The 22099-nt window shown below is 36.5% G+C and overlaps 1 protein-coding gene across 6 annotated transcripts in view; it reads right to left on the bottom strand.

The window, feature by feature from the left end:
* LOC310721368 (A-type potassium channel modulatory protein KCNIP2-like) overlaps positions 1-22099 on the bottom strand; it is a 181480-nt gene that overhangs the window by 79783 nt on the left and 79598 nt on the right. Inside the window, exon 1 of one of the 6 annotated variants that reach the window (XM_083533023.1) lies at positions 21004-21921. The exons of 4 other annotated variants lie outside the window; for them this stretch is intronic. In XM_083533023.1, coding sequence (XP_083389149.1) covers positions 21004-21091 — 88 coding nt within the window. In that variant the 5' untranslated portion in view covers positions 21092-21921. Of the gene's footprint in view, positions 1-21003; positions 21922-22099 lie in introns of those variants that run through there. One more of the 6 variants, XM_083533024.1, reaches the window with a different exon arrangement.

Consider the following 22099-nt stretch of genomic DNA (forward strand, 5'->3'; position numbering starts at 1 on the left):
TGAGTGAATACAAATATGCGATGCAAACACATCACTAATTGGTATCACTCGTCCATGCCTGAGAGAACCATTAGCACAGACAAAGAGAAGTTACAATGCACAAAAACAAGATTTAATTTCCATTTATAAAGCGCACACAATAAATTACAGCAGATCTGATTCACTCAGAAGGTAGAGAAACATGCATATATACAGTACAGGGTGGCTAATAATTACCAAGGCAATATTTAATGACTATAGAACTTGCCAACCTTATTTTCATGCAGGATGGTGCACCACCCCATTTTGCTCTTACTGTGAGTGCCTGTTAAGATGGAGGCACAGATTCAGGAGGTTCTAAGCAATATCCAAAACGACTTACTTCAGAAGACTGGCTGTGCATTCCATTCCTGGCCGTTTAAGGAAACTGGTTGATGGCACCAGTGTCTATGTTGAAATTTTAAAATGTGCTTTAATTTTTCTATGTAATAAAGTATATGTTCAATTTGTATCAGTAAATCTGTATTAGAAATCTATTATTTTTAATAATAACTTTTAATGCCCAGTTACTTTTCACCCATACTGAATATTGCATTATTGCCATGAGTTTAATCGTGTGATTAATCGCAACTTAATTGCATGGATGCATTGGATGTTAGACACATGACTAATTCAAAAGATTCAAAAAGTGAACCTCATCTGGAACCTTGAGAAGAATCAGACTGAAAAGCAAACCTCATCTGAAACCACAAGAGGAACCCAACTACAACAAGGAACCTCATCTGGAACTCTGAAAGGAACTAGACTCAAAAGAGAACCTCAGCATGAACAATGAAAGAAACTAGACTCAAGTGTAAGGCACAGCATTTAACTAACTGTTTATTAGCATTTGTACTGTATATTCTGCAGTATGTCGGGCATTACAATGTATTATTTGTGCACTAAAACTATTATGTGTTTCAAATGTAAGATGAACAGTTAGAGTTACCATAGAGAGTTTGTCCATTTGGCCAAAACAGAAAAATAAATAAATAATTAAAAATTTTCTAATCTCAGGCACTATTCATAGAAACACTCAAACATGATTTGAATGGATTTTTGCAAGTAAGGTCATAAGTAAAGCTAACTGTAATTGTAAGTTTTAAACCACACATTAGACGTTGGCTAATGTGTATGATTATGCAGTCGTGAGATCTTTTCAGTTCACTAAATATAGAGCATGGCACATGAGAGGGGAAAAAATAAAAATAATAATAACAAACAAATAAATAAATAAATATATATATATATATATATATATATATATATATATATATATATATAAAATAACTTGCAAATTACATTTAAAAAAAAATAGTATTTTTAAAGCACTATTAAAAAAGCAACCAATCAAGCGATGGATGGCTGGTTCTCTCACTCTTTTGTCCTTTATTACATTATGATCATACGTCTGTTGCACACACGTGCTTGTGCACACACACACACACACACACACACACACACACACACACACACACACACACACACACCCCCTCTTCCTCTCTCTTAACATCGCATGCACCCTCCACCGGCAGACAGCTGCTAATAGGGGTTTATTTTTAGCAGGTGGGTGAGGTGTGGGTCTCTGTGATGGATGAAGGTGATGTTTTAACCCTCTGTCTTGCTCTCTCTCTCTCTCTCTTACTTCATTTGGAGGATGGTGACATGGCCATGTAGAGAATGACAGAACACTAGAAATATTGATTGATGCACCTCAATACAAAATATATAGGATGAGGAATTTTGGGACAGGTTTGTATTTCTGTTAGAAAAATAACAATACTTAGAGACTTTGACACTATATGGAAAAATGTTTCTGGAGACATGAGGATAAGGTCCCCATTTGCAGTTACAATAACCTTCATTATTCTGGGAAGAAGTTTCACTAGATTTCTAAGTGTACTTGTGGAGATTTGTGCTCATTTAGCCACAATGGTGTTCGTAAAGTAGCAGGTCACACAAGATATTCTACTCCAACCCATGTAAACCATATCTTCATGGAGCTGGCTTTGCACACAGGGGCACTATTTAGTTCAGTTTTCAGTTCAGTTTAGTTCAAATCAATTCAATTCAATTGTATTGGTACAGCGCTTTTAGCAATGGACTGTCTCAAAGGAGCTTTATAAAGATAAAGTAGTTATAAAGTTATATAAAAAAGTGGATAAGTTTAGTGCCTATAAGTTTGATCCTTATAATTGTAAGTTTACCCCTAATGAGTGAGACAGTCGTGATTGTGGCAAACAAAAACTCCCTGAGATAGTATGAGGAGGAAACCTTGAAAGGAATCAAACTTGAAAGGGAACCAATTCTCATCTAGGTTGCACCGAATATCCATTCATTACAGTTCCATTATTCTTGAGGTGTGTAGAAATGGGCGCTTAAATGCAAAACTGTTAATGCAACCTGTGGTCCTGGGCCATTATAGCAGACTGTGGATATGATTACAATCCAGATCCATCCTCCTAGTTCTTGAGTTGCTCAGTAACTTAACCGAGCTTCAGGCTGTTGAGGTGGAACCATATCCTGTTGCACAGAGTGGTCTCTATTTGAAAAAAATTCAATCCAGAGGTAGGGCATCAGGATATATAATTGTGTGCCTCCTACTGAGTGGTAACAACTTGGGGCAAGAAACATATATGCTTCAATAAGTCAGGTGTCCCGATAAATTTGTCCATTTAGTGAACCACCAAATCTTATATATATAAAAAAAGAAAAACAACAAATAATTATTTATTTATTTATTTTTCCTTTTATAGATGAGGTAATATGATATGACTAATCTTATGAATCATTTTTGACATTTTAAATCACCCACTGTCATTCTGTCAGATCCCACTGCATATGCAATCAAATGTCAGATGAAAAGTTACAAATTTAGAAACCATCTAAAAAAAAAAAAAAAAAAAAAAAAGAAGTGTAGGGAGTCCTGAATAACAGCACTTTGTGACAGTCATGAGCATTGGAAAGTCTTCAGGACAGAATAACTCATCTATGGATTCTTCTTCCTGTCAAAAGATTGAGGGTTGAGGATGCTGCTGTTTATATTGTAATCAATAACAAGAACTACGTGTGGATTCCAAAGCCGTTCAATTAGCATTCAAAAAAGGGCAATATAAAAATGGGTTTCAGGTGCATTGAGGGGTGCTGCGGTTTGCACCTTTAGATCATTAAAAGATAATAAAACCACCCAAGAAAAGAAAGTCTCACTACTGGCAACATCTCATGTGTCCATATTCATCAACATCTTCTTGTGAATTGTTAGAGGTGCCAATATATCCTTAATTTCAAACAGTATTTGTTTTATTTTATGTTGTTCTTTTCATCATAAAGACTACCAGTCATTCTAGAGGTGATGCAAAAAGTGAAGAAAAAACCCAGCAACCAGCACCAGAAGAATTGGGAAATCTGCATGGTTTCAGTGGCTTCAACAGTGGGGGTTTAAAGCTCAGAAGAGCAGTCTTTCTACACTGCAGTTCTACAATTTTGGAATATTAAAAGGCACACAGTGTAACATGGTCTAATGTGAAGGTCGGAGATTTGCTGCATGGTGCTGCAAAAGGAAATATTAGCACAATATTAGTTCCTCAAAAACAGCAGGGACACAACAGCAGAGTTAATAGCTCTCTTAAATTTTTCTCAAATTGGGCTTAAATCAAGTGTTTGCAAAAGTGTTTACATAATGTGTACAGTACAGCTGTTAAATTTCTCAAATCTGATTAGTCAGAAGATTTTAATTAATCGTCGAATAAATTAATTGTCTATGGTATGATTGTCTTCTAGTATGATTTAATTTGTTCGGATTTGTGCTCATTCAACCACAAGGGCATTAGGAAAGTCAATTACTGATGTAGGGTGAGGAGGTCTTGGATGCAATCGGCGTTCCAATTCATCCCAAAGGTGTTCAATAGGATTGAGGTCAGAGCTCATTAAGCATATCTTCATAGAGCTGGCTTTGTGTTTCACTGTCATGCTGGAACAGGTTTGGCTCTCCGAATTAAATTGAATTGTGAAAATGCTAACATATTTAAAGACATTGTGTGCCTCTAACTTTGTGGTAACGTTATTATGAAGAACCACGTTTCCCAATGCTCTTGTCCATATTGTGTATTTTTCGAAGGAATCTCCAGTGTCCAGAGTTTTGGAACTAAAATTAAAATATAAAATAAAAACTGGTGGAAAAGAGTGATACAAAAAAGTACAAACTGCTAGTATACAATATTACAGCATGCATCAATTGTAAGAGTAATGAAAGAAATGTAAGTAAGAGAAGAAATGGTCCAGAATTAAAAGTAGCCAAGCAGGAATAACGAACAATGCAAAACTGTCATGCTGTATTCAACCCAACAGTAAATCATCATTATTATTATTATTAAAAGTCACACAGTGTTACAGGTATAGTGTGAAGTTTGAAGCTTATTGTGTGGTGCGGTGACAGGAATAAAATTGGAGTATTATTTCCTCAATAGCAGCAGGCACAAAAATCTTTCTTTAATCTAGTATATTTTTGCACATATTCTTCACAAATTAGTCATGTATTTTTTGGTCCACAGAGGGCCAGTTTTTCCCACTGTACTCACACATGTGAATATGAAGAAAAAAAAAGAAAAGAAAGAAAAGAAAAAAAAAAAGACACCAGCGAAATTCCTTGAACACCACAGCCATGTGTCTATGAATGTTTGGTTACTATAGAAACCTAACCTGTTAGAAGGAACACATTCAGAACAAAACCGTGTGATTTTGATTTTGGATATAATCCACACCTTCAAACCAATCAGATTGGACAATTTAAGCAGTTTGTAATTTAAGGAGGACTTCAAGCAGGAAGCAGAAGTGATCTTTCAAAGCAACAACACAAAGTATAATAAGGAATTGCTTAACACGCTTTAATGACAAAGCATATTCTGTAAAACTGAACTATATGTGTCTATCCATAAAATAAACATGCTAACCACTAATCCACCATGCTACTCCCCTCCCTCAAATTAGTTTAAAATCCATTTACTTTAACGTAACCGCGTGTTTTTTTGCTTGATGCCAAGCCGGCAGAGCCGAGACGCTGCAAATCAGGATGGCTGAAATGCTGCGAGGTGTGAGGGTAAGAAAATGGGAAAATTAGGAAAAGCAATTAGCACGCTGGTTGTCTTGCTGAGAATCTTCTCCATGCCTGATGGGGAGGAATTCTTAAAATAAAATAGCTAGCCTGCTTTGGCACTTTTGCCATTTTTAGGCTGCAAATGTGACACGTTGAGAAAGGATTAGGCTTAACACAAAGGCACACATTTTCAAGACAGATCTGTAGGCACACACTCCACTCACACCCCAAACACACACACAATATGATTATATTTAGAAATCTGAACCGTCAACCAAAATCACAGCTGTCCCAATGTTAATCTGAGGGTTATTTTTATTCAGGCGTAAAAGCTAGCGTAGATGTAAGACATTAGTTTAACTCATTTGTTTGTGTGTAAGCCATTTTGTCCCCATTGCTCATCCGGTTGCTATTTTTACATCCAGAAATTATTGTATGAAATCTGAAAACCAGAGGCATAGTATTTTTAATTTTATTTTCAACCAAACCAGTCAATAATTGTGCTTACTAATGCTGCTATTATCATAACTATTTCTTGCTACCAATTAACTCAATTTTACTGTGTGTGAAATGGCATAAATACCATCCAATACTAGCTAAAGACCATTCCAGAGTTCCAATTTATCCCAGATATGTTCAGTAGGGGCGAGGTCAGAGCTCTATAGAAGGCCACTCAAGATCTTTCACTCCAACCCATGTAAAGCATACAGTGCATCCGGAAGAAAATTCACAGCGCTTCACTTTTTCCACATTTTTTTATGTTACAGCCTTATTCCAAAATGGATTCAATTCATTATTTTCCTCAACATTCTGCAAACAATGCCCCATAATAACAACGTGAAAGAAGTTTGTTTAAAATCTGCAAATTTATTACAAATTAAAAACCCAAAAAATCCACATGCACATAAATATCCACAGCTATTGCCATGACACTCAAAATGGCTGTGCACCGATGCTTATCATCCAACCTGATGGAGCTTAAGAGGTTCTGCAAAGCCCGTGAGAAACTGACCAAAAATAGGTGTGCCAAGTTTGTAGCTTCATACTCAAAAGGAGTTGAGTTGGTGCCAAAGGTGCTTCAACAATATATTGAGCAAATGCTGTGAATACTTATGTACATGCTTTTTTAATTTATAAATTTGGGAAGATTCCAAACACTTCTTTTTACGTTGTCATTATGGGGTATTAAAATTTGTAGAATTTTGTAGACTTTTGAGGAAAATAAATTTAATCCATTTTGGAATGAGGCTGTAATGACAAAATGTGGAAAATATGAAGCGCTTTGAATACTTTCCAGATTCACTGTATCTTGAAGAAGTTTGCTTTGTGCACAGAGGCATTGTCAAGCTGAAACAGGTTTTGGTCCCCTAGTTCAAGTGAAGAGAAAATGTAATACTACTTCATCGAAAGACATCCAGTACAATTATGTATCTCTAAATTAGTTGTAAAAGTTTGGGGAAGAAAAGTCATGTCTAAATTTTATCCATATACAGGGTACAAGTTACAATTCACAAATCAATGCTCCTCAGGCTTAACAAGGAAAGTATACAATCACTAGGTAAGGTAATATACTTTTATGGATGTATAAGCATAGGATGTTTTACTTACATGGCAACAATGAGTACATTTTGTACATGGCTTTTAATAAGTCTAATCTGTATCGTCATGCTTTTTAGGACGTTATGAATAATTTTTTTCACAACACATGGTTAAAGCGTGTGTTAATAAGACGCATAGGTTAAAGGAAACTGAAGTAACAATGCGCCTGACCTTTACTACACGGATGCCTGTGGGTTGTTGTTAAGGGGGGTGAGAGGTTTTGGCGAATGCATTTGTCAACTGACCTTTTAAAGCAGACAATTACTGCCCAATAACGGTGTAAACAAATTTCTCATTATACAGCTTTCTCTCAGTACCGGGTCATTTCATACAATCAAAAAAAAAGAAAGAGCCACAACATTTAAATGCTTTTTAATGGCAAGTACGACTCATTCTGAATGGGAGATTTAATTTATTTCGGACCTTAAGGGGCTGCATCCAGGCTTGTCCACCTTCTTTCTGTCTTTTGCTTATTCAAGTATTGAACGATGAATTCAAGCTGTTTTGACTGATTGACCTGATAAATATAAACTCCCACTATGTTCTTCACACTGTCTTATGTGCAACAGTAAATGCTTCAAGGGTCAATACAACAGCATGCTATTCTGTATATAGAATACATAATTAGCTACACTATATGGAAAAGAGATTTAGGATACCTGACCACAAGATTCATGTGCTTTTATCATTTCTCTTTTTATCAAGTGCTACACGTAACACATATCACATCATAACGTTGTGCTCCAGTACATCTGATCACATGCACATTATCAACTTGCTTGTTAATATCATGAACAGCAGCTATGCTAATTCCTCTTTACTGCTTCTCTTTCTTTACCCATCCCGAGGCATCCTGAGGTTGCGCCAGATCCAGTCACGTCCCACCTCATGAAGATTATGGACCTTTATTGAAGTAGATGATGACCCCTAAACCGAATAGAGATGCACCAACTGCAGCTGGATTCCACCTCATATGGCGTTTGGACATTGGACCTCTTTGAGTGTTTAAAGGCTCTGGCATGGAGAAGCTGGTGTTGGATCTATGATGATCTCAACTGTTGAGCTATTTTATGAGTTGCTTATTAGCTCCTGGTTCCATAACCTCAAATGACTGTATGCGACTGTAGAAAGAACATTAATCATAATCTTACACTCCAGTGCTCATGTTATTTCTCACTCTCCAGTGTTCTGTTTTAAAGACTATAATCACACTCTTGGCATCACCCAAATGAGGATGGGTTCCCATTTTAAGTCTGGTTCTTTTAAAGGTTTCTTCCCCATAACATCTAAGGGAGATTTTCCTTGCCACAGTCGCCATGGCTGCTCACCAGGGATAAATGCACATTGTTCACCTTAACTGTTAAATTCTGTAAAGCTGCTTTGAGACAATGTCCGCTGTGAAAAGCGCTATAGAAATAAACGACTTGACTTTTAACCAATTTCACATTTAGTTCCCATTTGCTGTTAAAATACCTCCACACTTCTGGGAAGATATTAGAATGTTCTTGTGGAGATTTGTGCTAATTCAGCCACAAAGGTGTTAGTAAAGTCAGGAAAATGCCTGGGGTGCAGTCAGTGTTCCAATGCATCCCAAAGGTGTTTAATAGGGTTAAGGTCAGAGCTTTACAGCAGGCTACTCAAGATCTTTCACTCCAATGTACATGTCCAACGTGTCTTCATGGAGCTGGAGTTGTGCAGAGGGGCATTTTGTGCAAGTTTTGGTCTCCTAGCATAAATAAAGAGATTTAGAGAATTTAATGCTACGACATACAAAGATATTTACTGTATACAGAACAGCAAGTTTTAGGACAGTTTATATATATATATATATATATATATATATATATATAAACACTGTCCTAAAACTTACTGTTCTGCCAATACTATTATTCATATTGTGTATATTAAAAATTTTGCAGCGTTTCATTCTTATGGTTTGGTGCAAAAGTAACTGTTTGCTTACACATTAAATAAAGAACGATTCCGCAATATCAGGAATTTCCGTGTAACGCCACACGACAGGCAGCATCGGAGTCAACAAGAAGCCGCAGGATATAAAAGGCTTTCATGCATAAGCACTGACAGCTGCACCTGAAAGTTTTCTCAAGACAACTCACGGCAACCTGACTTTGAAAAAGCAAGTATAAAAATCAATACCGAGACTGCGACCGTTCTGCAACTGCAGAGCGTTGTGGCTAGAATTTCAATGTGTAGCTATGGCAGAAGCTAAATTTCATCCTGAAACGTTGAGTACAATTTGTGATGTGTTTAGTGAAGCCAGTGCTAATAAGTTGGTTTAAACTGCATTCTATTCCTGTGAGAATTAGTGGTTGTTTTTGATTTGATACGGAGACACTACTAGAAGCTGCAATAGAGTTTAATTGGGGCGACAGGGATTTGGGGGATCAACAGTCTAAAATATAATAAGTTACATTACGGTTTTGAAGTGAAAAAGTGATTATTTTCCCGGCAAACCTTAGAAAGATCATACTTTCCTTAGATCGTACTTTCTCAAATGTTGAATATAGATTATTTTTTCCTTGAAAATTTTATTTTTCCAGACATACAGTATCTCACATAAGTGAGTACACCCCTTAAAATTTAGCAAACATTTTAGTCTGTCTTCTCAAGTTACAATTCTATAGAAATTAGCGATTGATTAGATTAGATAGATTAGAGTTGTCAATGTTCAGCTTGTATAGCAGTACAGATATACTTTCCTCTGAAAATAACTCAACATACAGACAATATAGTAAATAGCTGGCAACAAAAGTGAGTACACCCTGAGTAATAACAACTGTACATCGTTTAGGCAAAGCCACGAGCAAAGCCATGTACTATTCACATGTGCACAGTATAGCAATGTGAGTATCCTTAGGCTTCTCAGTGAGCAAGGGTTTTTATTTTATTTTTTTTTCTGGAAAATGTCAGCGCAGTTGAGGTGGACGTAACCCCAGATTACTAAGTATCTCCACAGCTCCTCCCCCAGCATGGAATACAAAGCGATTGTTTGGACCAGATTCAGCTTTTTTTCCATAACTGACTGACCCCTCTATGAAAATAAACAAGCTTTTCAGTTTCCATCATTGGAAGGCAGGATGAGAAGGAACAGTTAAACAGGACAATGCTTGCCTTTGGCAGAGCCTCAGAGTTTCAATAGGACCAGGTGTTGTTTATAGACTGTTCGTTTTTTTTTTCTTTCTAGAAACATGCTTCTTTGCCAGCATGATTCTGTAAGCACCATTTACACGTCATGTCATGCATATTCATGGGTCAATGAGTGAATGCATTATGTTTAGTTTTATCATCCAGTAAAAGAAAAATCCCTCCCGGGAATGAATTACATGTCAATATTTACACCAAATATGATCTTCAATAATGAAATGCTCATTCTTACATAGATCTCGAATACAATTACAATTACAACATGGAAACCTGACCATAAGATTCGTAGGTGCTTTTTGAGCATCCCTTTTTACTGTACATGTAGTTCCTTATTTGCTTTTATAGTAACCTCCACTCTTCTGGGAAGATGTTTCACTAGATTTTGGAATGTGTTTGTGGAGATTCGTGCTCATTTAGACACACTGCATAATAGGAAAGTCAGGTATTGATGTATAGTGAGGAGGCCTGGGGTGCAGTCAGCGCTCCAATTCATCCCATTGCTGTTCAATAGAGTTAAGAGCTATATAGAAGATCACTCAAAATCTTTTACTCCATCTCATGCAAGCCATAAGGAACAGGTTTGGTTTCCTAGTTCAAGTGGAGATTTAGAATGCCATTGAATTCCAAGACATCCTATAAAGGATATGTGTGCTTTGTGTTAAAAGGTCTGGAAAAATTTATATGTGGCTGGAAAAATTCATACAGTGTGTGTTTTTTCCAACGATTATATGACACTTAACTTCATTAGGAAATAAGCTCTTGTTCTTATGTTTATAAGGTGGGCACCTCCCCCCCAAAAAAAAAAAAAAAAAAAAAAAGAAGAAGCAGCAGCACCAAATGATGGATTACCTCCAGAAACGTGTGAACATATTTCAAGTGTAATGACGGATCATGACATTCTGGACACTGACACTAATTGCAAACCAAAGAAATGTCTTGGCAACATATGAACCCACCGGTTCCATTTCCTGTCACTGTCAAATGGTGGGTTTTAATTTTTTTATCAAGTGTAATATTTGTCTACAATGATCTCAGGGTGAGTAAGCGTGTCCTTTCTCCTGCTCCTGGAGATATTTAAGACAGAAGTCTAGTCGCAGGCTAGTAGGCGGCAGCTTGTCTGATTCACTGACAGTGAATAATGATGTAAGAGACATGAGTTGTTCCCTCAGCTACGACTACACTGATTGACTGTCATCTCCTCTGAGAGCAAAGCCGAGCACAGACACTGAATACACACCAGCAATCAGTCAAAATAGCAATAGCAGCATGACTCAGTCTGTAAACCTGCACACATCCCTTCCTCAGGATAATGATTAGTTGTAAAAATGCTTTGGACTTAAAACACTCTCCTATAAATATACTGCATGTATACTATTTAGTAATGTGTTAAACAAATTTTCTAACATGACCGGATAATTAGTTTTAGAATTAGTTCTGATTTTCTTCATGGTACTGTGACAGCTACGTACATGACCCATACAACGCCCCTCAATGATTACTGAAATAAACCCATATGAATACATTAAGGCTGCCATAGAAGAAAAAAAAAGTTCAGTTTATTTCCCTTGGGTTAAAAAAAGAAAAAAAAAAAAAAAAAAAAAAGCCATTGGCTTCACCACTGACACCAATGGATGTGCAATTTGACAGATGGTCACACAACATTTAGAATTGGGAAAGTGGCCAAGAGGATGGACTTCTGTTTGGAAAGTTGTAAGGTCAAATCCTTGAGCAAGTTTAGATTTGCGCAATTTAGATTTTTGGGGTTGTCAAGTCATGCATTGAGCAGAGCTTCACATGAAACAATCCCTTCCTGAGATCAGGTGAGCAAACAGCATGTCTACCAACAAAAGTGTACACTTTCTACAAGAAAAAAGAAAACCCTAACTGTATAACGTAGGTAGATGGGTGATGTTTTAGGGCTAGAGGTTAAAAGGGGTCATGAGTCCAGCAAAGTTTTATTTCCACTCAAAATATGGCTGCCTCTGCCAGAAGGTTCAGACTTGGCCAAAGAAAAGATCATTCAACAAGATCATATTCGAATCAGCTTCCGAACATGAAAATTGTTCACACAAAATTGTATGCAACAAAAATCCAATATACCTTAATGTTATGTTAAATTGTCCTAATAAAAATGGTGCCTTTTTGGATGTTTATGTCAGTTGTCATGGCTTGCACATACATCGTAGCCATAAAAAAAAAAAAAACAGCCTTAAACCATGCTGACTTCACAATCAGATCTCTACAGCAAAAAAGGAATTAGACTAACTTGTTTGACTAAAACAACAAACAAATGGCCTCCAGCATGAACGCATAGTGCTGAAACCCTACAGCAAAATAACAGTGCAAAAGAAAACTAAATAAACCCTACGAGCAAAACATTGCTGGAGGAAAGCTGAAGCCCGTGGTGTGTTAATGAACCAGTCTCCAGCGGTGTATATCATTCCAGTAATGATCGCAATGGCAGACGCATGCACAATGATTTGCATCCACTCTAGGCCCCCTCTAAAGTTGTCCCTGACACGAGCTTGATCTTAATAATTGTTTTTTTATTGCCTGCACAGATAATCACTGCAGACAGCCTGTTTATTTTCACTCTTCTCTAACCTATGATGAAGCCTGCACAATGGACAGTTTGGTTATTGTAACAATAACTGATCTGGCATTGCTTTATTAAAATCACCCAATAATGCTTTAGTGCAGATGCAGAGCTGTGTCGCTGTGGGTGCTCCAGCACCTGTCCCTTTGCCCAGCGATTTCTGTAGTGTCGCCAAAGAGACACCAATGTCGCCAAAAAGACACCAATGACACACGGATGAGCCTGGGTCCACTGCAGATTTCTATTCTTGGCAGACAGAAGTGAAACTTTATGTGGTCTCCTGCTTCAATGTCCGAGATGTTGTGTATTCTAGGTAACTCTTCTGCTGAAGTGTCACACAAATATTATAATATATATATATATATATATATATATATATATATATATATATATATATATATATATATATATATATATAAATTTTTTTTATTTTTTTCCCCTTTTCACTAGGGTTGTGGTTAGAGCTCTATAACAGGCCACTCAAGATCTTCCACTCTAGCCCATGGTAACTAAACAGATCAGGCACAATATTTTGACCATATTTGTTGGTTTACCATTTGCTGTTAAAACAATCCTGATCCAGTATTAAGAGCATTAACTTTTTCAGCAATTTGAGCTACAGGAGCTCGTCTGTTGGATCGGACCACATACACCAGCCCTCTCTCCCCTAATGCATCAATAAACTTTGCCCGCCCATGACACTGTCGCCAGTTCACCACTCTTCCTTCCTTCAACCACTTTTGATAGATACTGACCACTACAGACTGGAACATCCCACAAGAGCTGCAATTTTGGAGATGCCCTGACCCAGTCATCTGTACATCATACGTCTAGCCTTGTCAAACTCGTTCCTATCCTTATGCTTCAATCTTTACTTGCTCTCTATATCCCACCCACTAAAAGGTGCCATGATGAAAAGATACTTAGTGTTATTTACTCAACAGTCATAATGGTATAATGTTATGGCTGTTCGGTGTATATCTTCATAGAGATGACTTTGTGCACAGGGGTATTGTCATGCTTTACCAGGTTTAGGTTCCTTAGGTCAAGTGAAGGGATAATTTAATGTTAACACATCCAACATCATCCTTTACAAAAAAAAAAAGAAGAAGCCACTTATGGCTGGAAAACTCGGGTGTTCCGAAACATTTGTACATATAGTGTATGGCTTTGTAATGTTATACTTTATTTGGATTATGGCACAGCAGATCAATAAAATGCATTTAACTCTATAACCGATAGGCTAATCCACATAAGTCTGGTTTCTAAAGATTTGTTTCACACAGTATCATTGGGCGTAGTACATGTGTGTCAGTAATACTCTGTTTTCTAGTGTTTACAGTATATTATCTTCTCTAGATAGAATTAAAGAGCAAGGTTTTGTCCTAATCACATTCCAAATGTGTATTACTTTATTTATTTTATTTAATTTTTAATTTGAGAAATGTCAGACAAACCCCATCATATGGAGTCTATGCTCTGCTCATATATCAGTTCTTACAGTTTTTTAAATCTTGTCCCATGCGTCCCCTTTTTAACTTGGCTAAAAGTCTGGAATTGGCTTCATGTGATAAAAAAAAAAAGTCCAGGTTTGGATAGATATAATTTATGGAAAAATTTGTGCTAAAGAAAAGTACAAGCCAGGTTTAAAAACTAATGCATATATAAATTCTACACAATATGGTGGACTGTTAATAAAGGAAACACTTTCAGGCATGGATTTTCAAGATAACACTATGCTGCCTCAAACGGCTTTCAAGTTCAGTCCAGTGCCTAGCAACGGCAACCGAGCAAATTAAATGCTGCAAGTCTTTCAATAGTAACATTAATGCTAACGTCTGCTGGTAAATAGATACAGATAGGTTTGCTTTGTCCAAGAAAAGGAACCTGGAGGATTCCTTGGCCTGAATAATAAACAATGTTTGTTTACTGCAACATCAAAGGGCTTGTTGAAAACCAGCTTTAAAAGTCTGCTTACAGTGCAGCAATGCCAATGTGGCTAACAACAAATGAAGACTAATATTGCTGATTAGCAGGACTTCAGGAAGGTTTGTGTCTTTCTGTAATCCACAGCAATTTACTGTCTCAATCCATCCAGATTTACAAGTATCCTTGTGATTTTTTTATTCTAAACCCACACAATGAAAATGCAACAAAATAAAACTCAAAACAGCCAGCATTTAATAAATGAATGTAAACTAGGTAGGAGAACAGCAAGCATCTCTTCTCATCTCTCTACAAGTATGGCTATGCTGAGCTGATGATTAAAAGAGTATTTTATTGGCTGTGATAAAGACTGAGATGAAGTTGTCCAAGTGAATTTAAAATAGCTCTCATCATATGAAAAGACACATCTGAGAAAAAGCGTCATGTCAGCCCGTGTACGTTGTTTTCATTGTTTTTGTGATTCGTGTTCGAAAACCTCAATTAGGATGCCTTCAATATATAAAAACCAGAAGAGAAGAAGAAAACATTTTATTGACAAACTTTTCTTAGGAAAAAATTATTTTCTGAAGAACATGCGAGAAGATTTATATGCAAGGTCCTCACTAAACACTAAACTTTGTTGTCTGTGCAAAGCATGAGAATGATTCTCCTTAATAAGACAAGCGTTTCTATACATTAAATGTCTGTGTTATTTTTGGAGGAGGATTTCCCCAGTGGTGTCATATGATGTCACCACATTACCCAGCAATCAACAATAAAATATGATAGAAACTGGACATTCGGTTAGATAAGGCTCAAGAGGTTTCTTCCTCATGCTATCTCAGGGAGTTTTTCCTTGCCACAGTTTCCACTGGCTTACTCATTAGGGAGAAATGTACAATAATAAGCAATGTATACATTATTTTATAACATTAATTATGTGTAAAGCTGCTTTGAGACAGTGTTCATTGTTGAAAACGTTATACAAATATAAATGGAAAAAAAAAAAAAAAAAACAAGAGCAGCATATTCAGAGATTGCTACAATCGAGTAGAACATGGCATGGTGTGGGGGCGGGGAAGGACAAAGATTTTCTGCAATGAGTATCTGAAGAACTTGAGGACGTGTCCGACTACCATTTAATGTCACTCTCTTGTGACTTTTAAAAAAAAAAAAGAAGCATGTAGTATTCTATATTACCCCACAGTTATTTTACAGTTATTTATTCAAGGATGTTCAACAAAACTCAAAAGTAAAAAAAAAATCTGATAAAGCAAGAGACTTCAAATAAAGTGTATTTTTTATTATAAATCACATTTTGAGCAAAAAAAATATTTCAAAGCCATCTGTAGCCAGAGATGGGCAGTATTTCTGATGTATTTCAAATATGTATTTAAAATATAAAATAGGATTTTGTAATTTGTATTTGATAGAGTCGATGAAAATGGCTTTATATTTTGTGTCAAGATACTTCAGTGTTTTGTATTTTTGCAGTTTTAAAATACTGTAAAATACTCTGAAGAAGTCTACATGATGACATCATACAAATGCGGCCTCTGATTGGTGCCCACTCAGTATTTTGCCCAGACTTAAGAACAGAAAATTGGCCATATGGAAGAAGTTGGTGAAAGTAAGAAACATGCAGCCTGCCAGCTTTAAAAAAAAAGGTGTCTAATGATTAATAAATAAATATTTGATTGCCGAATATTGTACCCTAAATGAAGTAGCTGTTTAGTAGGATCATTATTTTGCATACCACTGCATGAATGACTGCTGGACACATAATATATTATATTTTATGATTAACAATTAAATTATTCATTAGCTAGTAGAAACTAGTTACAATGAATGCAGGTGCCATCAGTTCTCTTCTGATGATTGACTTGTTTGTCATTGATTCAGTGTTGCTGAGGTAAAGTAGCCCTTTGTTACCAAACACCAACTCACTAAATTACAATACAATTATGATTCACTCGCAAACTGGTAAACATTAAACTGTTGGTTACTTAAAAACTAACCATCAGGGAGATCACAGGGATTATGTATATGAATATTTGATCCGTTAACTGGTTGCATATGTCAGATTTATTGTGTGACTCAGAGCCAGAGAAAAGCTGTTGCTATCAAACATTGTTTACTTAATCAGCCGAGTCAGTGTCATGGTGAAGGATCGATTAAATAGGCCAATTGATGGAAGGTTTGTGAAGAAATTTCATGGTCTCTTTTGAAAGTATTTGTTATTGTTTTGTTTTTTCAAATACATGGTGTGGCTGCTGCAGTGGATGGATGGATGGATGGACTGACGGACGGACAGACAGAGAGACAGACAGAGAGACAGACAGAGAGACAGACAGACAGACAGGTAGATGTGCATATCAGTGTTTTAAAGAGTCCTGTGCAAATAGAAGTGTTAAGTTTAAAGTGCATGGTGTACAAAAAGTGTAAAGGTAATACATTTCTAAAAGTCCAAACTGAGTGTTTTTAACGAATCCTGTGCAAATCAAAGTTTTTTTTTTTAGTTTTGTGGTTTATTTTGATACACTTAAAGTTAAGGTATTTGGTATTTTATTCTAAAATACATTTTGATGTTTCTTTGCGCAACCCTGTCTGAAGCTTTGGTCTGGTTTCAGAGTCACTTGATTCTTTCAAAGAAACACAAATGTCCCCTGGTTATTTGTTATCAGAAACATGAAGGTGCATGGAGACACAATCAAGATATTTGCATCAGTGTAGGGCATATTGTGTACTTTGTCAGATGTGTAGATTACAAGGAATTAATGGTACACGTCCATTGCGGAAACAAATATTGTCGTCATCGGCTAAAACAGATGCATGGGCTACCTCTTTTCCTGAATAAGTATGGACTTTAGTAGGGGTTGCGTTCTCATGGTTCCAGTGCAAAAAGACCCCCTCTATAGATAGTCTTAGCTTCGGTAATGCAGTGTGTTTTCGGGTCACTCCAGTTATCAAACAGCCAAAAATGGCAAAATGCTAATAGAGGCTCATTGGATAAGAAATTCCCTATGCTTGGTGGACAGGGTAGCAAAGAGACCAGTTAAAGCCAGGGTTGCCATGGTTTTCTGGGTTAGATAAAAAATACAAAATAAATGGGTTAGATATAAAAAAAAAAAAAAAGAAAAAAAAAGAAAAAAAAAGAAAAAAAGGAATGCCCCCCCAAAACATTATTTGATAGCAAATAAATCTGAAATTAATCCACAAGCAAAGTTAAAGTGAACATATTTAAAAAAATGTGTTGCTTAAAAAAAAGATGATGAAGCTGTATAGAAGGAGTCTCCAGTATCAGCACTTATAGTTAGGGGAGTCTTCAGAACAGATGATTTTGTATTTTTAATTTTCATATATATTATTGTCTTATATGTATATATATTATTATATATGTATATATATTATTATACATCATTATATATATATATATATATATATATACATCATTATATATATATATATATATATATATATATATATATATATATATATATATATATATATATATATATATATATATATATATATATATATATAAAATGATGTATAATAATGTATAATCAAGGTATAATCTACCATTCATCAATTTAAAAATTGCAAATTGTTTGAACCCTCACATGGATCATTATAATGCAAAACCATATATTAACAAATCACTGACTGCAATTGCATCTTTCTATTCGTATAAATCTGCAATTATTGTGATTAAAATCATTCCCTACTTAAATAATTTGTCTTACAAATGCTCAAGTACGTGTTTGCTAGTAAAGCATTTATGTACTGTATATTCCATACAACGCAACTTCAGTCAAAATCGTTCGACTGTGGCAAACGTTTCTGACAGCTAGCGCTTCATCTCACAGCACACACTCCTGCTAAAAGCGTACACTCCTCCCTCTCACACAGCGGGTTATACTGTAAGGAGCAGTTCTGTCACCTAACATGCAAAAATACCTGTCTTCACCAGCCCATCTGACAGACTTCAAAATCTCAATACCTCACTGACACAGTGACACCTGCCAACACACTACATTTACCTGATACATTTATTTATTTATTTAATTTATTAATTTTTTATTGTAGTTGTCTGATTGGATTATAGTTCATTAAGCCTTTAAAACTACTGGGAACCATACAGATTTCCATTCCTCACTGCCTTAACTACATACCTGTCCAATTAGTTTCATGTACCTATTATATAATATAACACACTTGGGAAATCATTAGCATTAGAAAACATCTGCGATCAAGTCTTAAAGCTGCAGAAACTGTATTTTGGTATTCTAATTATTTTCTGTATAATTATTATTTTTATTCCCTGCATGAGTTAATTATTTAATTAATAAATATTATTTATATTCCTTGTTTTCATTTTATTTCCAATATTTTATTAGTTCCAGTATTCTTTTTGTACCCTGTTTTCATATTATTCAAAGTATTCTAATTGTTTCCTGTATCTTTACTATTACCTACATTCTTATTATTATTGTATACTTATTATACCCTGTATACACTATATGAATGAATGTATGTAGGCACCTGACCATCAGACTCATGTGCTTTTTTGAACATCCCCATTTCACATTTAGTTCCCATTTGCTGTTCTAATAAACTCCACTTTTCTGGAAAGATTTTCCACCACATTTTGTAGTGTGCTTGTGTAGATCTGTGCTAATTAAGACACGAGCATTACTGAAGTGAAGGTACTGGGGTGCAGTCAGTGTGCCAATTCATCCCCAAATGAATGAAACAGTTTGGGGAAGAATCACATATGGATCCCTATAGGTTTATTATTCCCTCCATTCTTGTTTCAAATGGAATTTTCGTCTTCCTTGAACTTCAACATATTTCTCTTTTGCAATGATCGCAATCGCATTCAAACCAGACTAGGTCACATCACCTAAGGTACAAAAAGTCATGTTGTAATTATAATCTATTCTTTTTAGTGTACTTAGTTAAGGCTAATATTAGTGGAAAAGAATTTGCCTCCTTATTAATTATTTGAAAACTTTTCCCGCTCTCTAATGTTTTCGTCATTAGTTGTGTGAGAGAAAAGTTGTCTGATTACAAATCGAATGGATTACAATTATATCTAATTTTAGCTATCCAACAACTTAAACAATGCATTACTTTTATTCATTGTGTGCAAAAAGATTGAAATTGAACTGAAGAAGATATGCTTTACCTGGGTTTAAGAGGAAGATTTTGAGTGGCCTGCTCTGACCTCAGCACTACAAAACCTCTCGAATGAAATAGAACATTGACTGCACCTCCAGGCCTCTTCACCCTACCTGACTTTACTAAAGCCCTTGTGGCTAAAAGATCAGAAATATCCATAAGCAAACTCCAGAAACTAATGAAGCATCTTCCCAGAAGCGTGGAGGTTATTATAACAGCAAACAGGGATTAAATGTGGACACCCACCTCACCTTACAATCCACTTTATTAGGAACACCTGTACAAACACCATTCATTCTCTAATCAAATTAAAATCTAAATCTAAAATCCAAAAAAGTAGATACATGGGTACATATATAGGTCAAGAGCTTCACATCAAAATGGGGGAAAATGTGATCTTACTGTAAAATTATATATATATATATATATATATATACACATATACATACACACAAACACATATACATACACACATATACATACATATATACATACACACACACGCACATGATACACTCCCTTTTAGATAACACTGCAGAATACCATATGCACCCAAATCATGAGCATGTGCACAAGCAATCTATGCTTTTTTTTATGTTTCAACACTCAACACCTGAGCTGAACCTAACACACACACACACACACACACACACACACACACACAGAGACAGAGACAGACACCCAGACACACACACACACACACACACACACACACACACACACACACACACAAATACAAACACACAAAAGCAGCATGCTCTGGACAGAGCTACTGTGAAGAATCATGACTAAGCCATGCTAATGAAATCACTCTTTTGTACACAGCGAGTCCCTGAGTCCCTTTTTTTCTCAGAAGGCCAGGGCAGCGCCAGCACCGGAGCCGTATCCATGGCAACTGATGAGAGGGTAAACTTACAATGTATTTACCGGTTCTCATCGGGTTAGCACTTCATTTTACTTTATTCTAGGATTTTCTTTTCTTTTAAAAAAAAAAAACTAGGTTAACTTCACTCTAATTTTGTTCTAGAAAAAGATCCATGTATATTTTTGCACTTTGTGCAGTACTGCAGCTTTGATGATTATTCATCAAGGTCATTTATGCCTTGCTGCCCGACACAATGGTCAGGACATGATGTGAAAATTATTCCAATCAAATCTGCTTGGCAGGCATTGACAGTCTTACAGATAGAAGTGTCAAAGAGCTAATATGCAGCAAAGTATTTAACCGCCCCCCAAAAAATAAAATCCTTTGCACACTTTTGCAGGGAGAATTATACGACAGGTTCCTGAAAGTCACTATACCAACCAGCAAGAACACTTTCAGCAGAATCACCAGTTTCAGTCAGAAATGAACTGAAAAATTGTAAAAAGCCCTTCAAACACAATATGCAAGAACTTATGGTTAAGGAAAAAAAACTCCTACCTGGGGTCAGGGTCCCTGTGAGGAACCTGTAAAAGTAGCGGGCCACTTTGGTCAGCTGCCGCTTGCACCTCTTCCTGCAGTGGCTCATTGTGGGTCAAACTGGCTCTCTTTTACTCTCGACTGGCTGTTCCTACACTCCTTCTCCTCCTTTTCCCCCTCTTTTCCCTTGCCTCAGTATCTCTCTCTCTCTCCCTTTTTCTTGCTCTATCTTCTTCTTCCAGACCTGCCTCCACCTGTGGGGTGCGATCTGTCACTCACACACAGCCTCCTCCCCTCCTGTTCTAATGGCTCAGCCTCTTTCTCCAGGAGTTTTTCCGCACACGCTTTTCTTTCCCTCCCTTTTTTTTGTCCATCGGTGTCTGTTGGAGCATCCGGGGATGAAAAAGAAAGATGAAGAAACTGTCACATTGACCTCAAGGGAGCTTGAGGCATAAGAAGCTGAAGAAACAGTGTGTGTGTGTGTGTGTGTGTGTGTGTGTGTGTGTGTGTGTGTGTGTGTGTGTGTGTGTGTGGTAAAACGAGAGAGAGAGAGAGAGAGAGAGAGATTTGGAGTCCTCCAAATTTGCCTCCCAAACACACTACAGCCACAAGTTCACCTTAGAAGGACAGGAAAACCAAGCACAAGGTCCTACTTTGAAACCTCCTCCTTTGTTATCTCGGGTTCCATTGAAGCTGCTTCTTTCAGCCTTTTTTTCCTTTCTCTATTCCACTTGAATAAAAGTTAAAAGGCCAGAAGTGTTGGCATAAATGATTTTAAATTTAAAAAAAGGAAAAGAAAAGGAACATCGAGGAAAAGAAGATCAGCAGGTGGACAGAGACACGCAGGAGATACTTCTGTCCTGTTGGGTTCTTTTTTCTCCATCAGTGAAAGAGAAGCAGCACTTCGGTCTTGATGTGTACTGAACGGCAAGGTGGCTCAGACACACACACGGACAGCTTTACTACAGGGAACATGCACACTCCAGGCTTATTTGCTCTGCTACACTCTTATTTCATTTGTTGTCTTAGAGCATTGATCTCTCTCTCTCTCTCTCTCTCTCTCTCTCTCTCTCTCTCCTCTCTCTCCCCTCTCTCTCCTCTCTCTCCCCTCTCTCTC

This window comes from Silurus aristotelis (genome assembly GCF_946808225.1).
Source record: "Silurus aristotelis genome assembly, chromosome: 27".
Lineage (NCBI taxonomy): Eukaryota > Metazoa > Chordata > Actinopteri > Siluriformes > Siluridae > Silurus > Silurus aristotelis.